Genomic DNA, 6,000 nt, shown 5'->3' on the forward strand with positions numbered 1-6,000 from the left:
GAATGTGATAGGAGAGGACAGTGGACCATGGAACAGAGGGGAGGGGAGGGGAACTGGAGGGAGGAGTGTGTGGGTGACGGGCAGAGGGAGCGGGAGGGGAAAGAGTTGGGGCAGTGGGGACAGGTGGGACGAGGAATCAAAAGGGAAAGGGACAGAGGGGACTGGTTACCGGATGTTAGAGAAATCGATGTTCACATCGTCAGGCTGAACACTACAGGTGGAAGATGACGTGCTGTTCCTCCAACCTGCGTCTGGCCTCAGCGTGGCAGCAGAGGAGGCCGTGGACAGACAGTCGGTGTGGGAGTGGGATGTGGAATTGGTGGGCGGCCACTGGGAGGTTCCGGCTCTTCCAGCAGACACAGCGAAGGTGCTCGACAAAGCGGTCACCAGTCTGCATCAGGTCTCACCGATGTCGAGGCCTCACCAGGAGCAGGGGATGCCACAGACGACCCTGATGGATTCACACGTGGAGGACTGCCTCACCTGGAAGGACCGCCCTAAATGGTGGTGAGGGAGGAGGTGAATGGCAGGTGTAACACTTAGCACAGATACAGGGATAAGTGCCAGGAGGGGGATTGGTGGAGAAGGATGAGCAGACAGAGGAGTTGTGGAGAGAGCAATTCCTGTGGAAAGCAGAGAAGGGAAGATGTGCCTGGTGGTGGGACCCCATTGGAGGTGGCAGAAGTTATAGAGAATGATCTTGGGTGCGGAGGATCGTGGGGTGGTAGGTGAGGACGAGGGGAACCCTGTCCCTGTTATGCCGGCGCGGGGGGCAGGCAGGTGTATGGGAAATAGAAGAGGGTGAGTGCTCCATCGACAGCAGTGGAGAAAGAACCCCGTCCTCTGAAAAAGGAGGACATCTCAGATGTCCCTGAGAAGAAAGCTTCATCACGAGAACAGGTGCAGCAGAGAGGGTGGAAGTGAGATAAGGGAAGGTCAGGGAACCTTGGACATCGAGAGCTGATGAATTCAGCCAAGAAGAGAAAGGAAGTGTATGTAAGGTTTAAGAAGCTAAGATCAAACAGCGCCCATGAGGATTATCAAGAAGCTAGTAAAAGATTCAAGAAGGGAATTAGGAGAGTGAACCCTGAAGCCATGAAGTCCTTGGCAAGTAGGATTACAGAGAATTCCAGGACATTCTACACATGCATCAAGAGCAAGAGGATAACTAGGGAGAGAATGGGACCACTGAAGTATAAAGGAGACAACATGTGCTTTCAGGTGGAGGATGTGGGCGAAATCCTAAATGAGTACTTTGCATCTGTATTTTCCAAGGAGAAGGACATAGAGAATAGGGAGATCAGTGCAGAACGTGCTAATATGCTGGGGCATTCTGAGATTAAGGAAGAGGTAGTGTTGGGTTGCTTGAAGAACATTAAGGTGGGTAAATCCCCAGGGCCGGATGGGATATACCCCAGGTTATTGAGAGAGGCAAGTGGTGAGATTGCTGGGGCCTTGACCAAGATCTTCATGTCCCCTCCAGCCACAGGCGAGGTCCCAGAGGACTGGCACGTAGTAATGTTGTTCCCTTATTCAAAAAGGGAAATAGAGATAATCCTGGAAACTACAGACCGGTGAGTCTCACGTCAGTGGTGGGGAAGTTACTGGAAAGGATTCTTGGGGATAGGATTTATGAGCATTTGGAAAACCACAGCCTAATTAGGGACAGTCAGCATGGCTTTGTGCAGGGCAAAACTCGATTGAGTTTTTTTTGACAAGGTGACGAGGGTGAGTGATGAAGGTGGAGCTGTGGATGTTGTCTACATGCATTTTAGTACGGTGTTTGACAAGGTCCCTCATGGGAGGCTCACCCAGAAGATTAAGGTGCATGGGAACAACAGTGAATTGGCCGTTTGGATTCAGAACTGGCTTGTCTGTAGAGGGTAGTGGTCAATGGGACTTAATCTAGGTGGAGGTCTGTGACTAGTGGTATTCCTCAGGGATCCAGACTGGGACCTCTGCTGTCTGTGATGTATACAAATGGATGAAAATGTGGACGGGTGGGTTAGTAATTTTGCAGATGATAAAAGATTGTTGGTGTTGTGTAGAAGATTGCCAAAACATACATTGGGATACAGATATGGGCGGAAAAATGGCAGATGGAGTTTAATCCATCCAAATATAAGATCAAAGTCAAAACTGAGTTTGTTGACATGTGCACAAGTCCATGTGTGCACAGGTGCAATGAGAAACTTACTTGAAGCAGCATCACAGGCACATCGCATCACAGGTACATTCACAAGAAAAGCAGAAATTAAACATAAATTATACATAATTTTCACAATTAGAAAAAATAAAGCAGAGTCTATTTTAGTGTGAAGTGGGTATTGTGCTGCTAAGCTGCAGTGGTGATTAGGGTTGGTGCAAGAACTGAATGGTTGAAAGGAAGTAGCTGTTCCTGAACCTGGTGGTGTGGGACTTTGGGAGATCAGATGTAAAGGGACCGGACACAATTAACAGCAGGACCCTTAACAGCGCTGATGTACAGCGGGATCTTGAGGTCCAAGTCCACAGCTCCCTGAAAGTGGCTGCACAGGTTGACAGGGAGGTAAAGAAGGTGTAGGGCGTGCTAGCCTTCATTAGTTGAGGTACTGAGTTCAAGAGTCAGGAAGTTTATGTTGCAGCTTTATAAAACTCTGCACTGTGATTCTGTTCAACAACCCCTCGTGGGGGACTTACTGAAAGCCTTCTGAAAGTCCGGCTCCACCACACACACAATGATTCCCTCCCATCCATTCTGCTCGTTACCTCAAAAGCTCCCAACGGATTAGCCAAACGTGGTTTCCCTTTCAGGGATCCATGCCGACTCTGCCCAACCCCATCGTCACTCTCCAGGTGCCCTTTCCCGCTTCCTCAGTGACAGATGCCAGCGTGCCCCTGTTCCTGTCAGGCAAACGGCTCTGTAGTTCCCTGGTCTCTCTCCCCTCCTTCCTCACACTGTGGGGGTACGTGTGCTGCTCCCAGTCTGTGGGGTGTCCCAGAATCCATGGGCGACCAGCACCTCCCCCCCCCCCCCACCGTTCCCTATCCGGGAGGAGGGGAGGGCGCCAGGTCCGGGAGTCAGGGCTGCACAAGGGGCAGTGAGGGTGTAACTGGGACGACGGACTGCGGGGGGAGGTCGGTTAACAGGGCCTTGGCTTTACAGAGGGAACAGCACCGGCCTGCCGTATGGGGGGGATGGAACCTCCCCCGGGACCACCCCCCCCCCCCCCCCACGGGGCAGCTCCCTCCATGTGGTCATGTGGTCCGATCCCACAAGCGGGGCGGGGCTGAGGGAGCGCCGCGGGGGCGGGGCTGAGGGAGCGCCGCGGGGGCGGGGCGGGGGGAGCGCCGCGGGGGCGGGGCGGCGTTGAGGGAGCGCCGCGGGGGCGGGGCTGAGGGAGCGCCGCGGGGGCGGGGCGGCGCTGAGGGAGCGCCGCGGGGGCGGGGCGGCGCTGAGGGAGCGCCGCGGGGGCGGGGCTGAGGGAGCGCCGCGGGGGCGGGGCGGCGCTGAAGGAGCGCCGCGGGGGCGGGGCGGGGCTGAGGGAGCGCCGCGGGGGCGGGGCGGCGCTGAGGGAGCGCCGCGGGGGCGGGGCGGGGCTGAGGGAGCGCCGCGGGGGCGGGGCGGCGCTGAGGGAGCGCCGCGGGGGCGGGGCGGCGCTGAAGCAGCGCCGCGGGGGCGGGGCGGCGCTGAGGGAGCGCCGCGGGGGCGGGGCGGCGCTGAGGGAGCGCCGCGGGGGCGGGGCGGCGCTGAGGGAGCGCCGCGGGGGCGGGGCGGCGCTGAGGGAGCGCCGCGGGGGCGGGGCGGCGCTGAGGGAGCGCCGGGCCCTACCTCGGTCCGCCGGTACAGCGTGGCCTCCCCGAAGGCGCCGCGGCCCAGCACCCGCACCGGGATGTAGTGCAGCTCCTCGGCCTCGGCCGCCGCCCCCGGTCCCGCCGCCGCCGCCGCCGCCCGGCCCGCCTCGCTGCCCAGCTCCGAGCTCAGCGAGTCCAGGTGCCGCTCGAACTCCCGCAGCGCCATCGCTCCCGGCCGGTCTCCCCTCCGCCTGCAGCCCGAGGCCCGAGGCCCGGCACAGCGCGGCCCCGACCCGGGAGCGCGCCCGCGCAACGCGACCCCCGGCGGTGGGAGGACCGACATCACCGCCCCCCCCTGGTGGTGGGAGGACCGTCCCCACGTCCCCTGGTGGTGGGAGGACCACAGAGGCGAGGGTCGCATTGGTTTGGAGGAGAGGGGAGCGCGGAGCGGGGTTGGAACTGGTTTATTGTTGTCGGTCGTACCGAGGTGCAGTGAAAAACTGGCCTTGCACACCGATCGTACACAGTGCAGTGAGGTCATTCAGGGGACGTGTGTTTCGCGGGCTGAGGCAGCATGTAATCCCAGGGCTGCTGTGTGGTGTGGAGCCTCCAGCGTGTTGTTGAAGCTGCGCCGATGTACACAAGGGGACAGTGTTCCAGCGCACTCCTCACCTGAGCCGTGTCGATGGCGGTCAGGCTGTGGGGAGCTGGGAGGGGAGTTACTCACCACAGGGTTCCCAGCCTCTGACCTCTGGTAGCTACACTGTGTATGTGCTTACTGCAGGTCAGTTACTGGTCAATGGGAACCCTCAGGATGTTGATCAGGGTGGATTCAGTGGTGGTAATGCCAATGAATGTCAGGGGGTGAGAGCTGGGTTTACTCTTGTTGGATATCGTCATTGCCTGACACTTGTGTGATGTGAATGTTACTTATCACCTATCAGCCCCAGTCTGGATATCGTCTAGGTTTTGCTGCACAGTCGTTGTTCCTCTCATTCCCTTTGTTCAGATTTGGGAATCTGATTTTGGATTGAATTACTTCATCTTCAACTTCACGAAGAATCCTCATGTTCTGCTCACCTTTCCCAGGCACAGTAGTGCAGCGGTTAGCGTAACGCTTTTCAGTGCCAGCGACCCAGGTTCAATTCCAGCCACTGTCTGTAAGGAGTTTGTACGTTCTCCCCGTGTCTGCGTGGGTTTCCTCCGGGTTCTGCGGTTTCCTCCCACATTCCAAAGACGTACGGGTTAGGAAGCTGTGGGCATGCTACGTTGGCACCGGAAGTGTGGCGACACTTGCGGGCTGCCCCCAGAACACTCTACACAAAAGATGCATTTCACTGTGTGTTTCAATGTACACGTGACTAATAGAGATTTTACCTTATCCACACAACACGATTATTAACCAGAGAAACAAAGGGCTGCAGATGCTGGAATCCAGATGAAAAACACGATGATGCTGGAGGAGCTCAGCGGGCCAGGCAGCATCCGTGGAGAAAAGCAGGCGGTCAACGTTTTGGGTCAGGACCCTTCTTCAGGACTGAAGATAGGAAAAGGGGAAGCCCAATATATAGGAGGGAAAAGCAGAGCAGTGATGGGTGGACAGAAGAGGGGAGGCGGGGTGGGCACAGGGAGGTGATAGGTAGATGCAGGTAAGAGATAGTGCTAGGCAGGTGTGGGGGAGGAGGGGAGAGCAGATCCACAAGGGGATGGGTCACATAAGGAGGAAAAAAGGGGGTTGGAAAAAGAGAGCGAGGCTAGGAAAGGGAAGAGGCATGATTGGGGGGGGGGGTGGGGTGTGTGGGGATTACCTAAAGTGGGAGAATTCAATGTTCGTGCTGTCAGGCTGCAAGGTTCCAAGATGGAAAACGAGGTGCTGTTCCTCCAGTTTGCGCTTGGAATTCTCCTGGCAGTGGAGGAGGCTGAGGACTGACATATCAGTGATGGTGTGGGAGGGGGAGTTGAAGTGACCGGCAACGGGGAGATGCAGATCGCGGTTATGGACAGAGTGCAGGTGTTTTTTGAAACTCTCACCTAGTTTGCGTTTGGTCTCACCAACATAAAGGAGGCCACACTTGGAGCACCGAATGCAGTAGATGATATTAAGGGAGGTGCAGGGGAATCTCTGTCTCACCTGAAAGGACTGTTTGGGTCCCTGGATGGAGGTGGTGTAGGGGCAGGTGTTGCACCTAGGGCAGGGGCAGTGGAAAGTTCCCGGGGTGGGTGCGG

At 57.3% G+C, this 6,000-nt stretch overlaps 1 protein-coding gene across 3 annotated transcripts in view; it reads right to left on the reverse strand.

The window, feature by feature from the left end:
* LOC127574494 (serine/threonine-protein kinase Nek9) overlaps positions 1-4,073 on the reverse strand; it is a 53,729-nt gene extending 49,656 nt beyond the window's left edge. For all 3 annotated transcript variants that reach the window (XM_052023651.1, XM_052023562.1, XM_052023734.1), the window contains exon 1: positions 3,812-4,073. In XM_052023651.1, the coding sequence (XP_051879611.1) occupies positions 3,812-4,000 (189 nt within the window). In that variant the 5' untranslated portion in view covers positions 4,001-4,073. The remainder of the gene's footprint in view (positions 1-3,811) is intronic.
* Between the last annotated feature and the right edge of the window lie 1,927 nt (positions 4,074-6,000).

The sequence above is a fragment of the Pristis pectinata genome, chromosome 1 (genome assembly GCF_009764475.1).
Source record: "Pristis pectinata isolate sPriPec2 chromosome 1, sPriPec2.1.pri, whole genome shotgun sequence".
Taxonomy (NCBI): Eukaryota; Metazoa; Chordata; class Chondrichthyes; order Rhinopristiformes; family Pristidae; genus Pristis; species Pristis pectinata.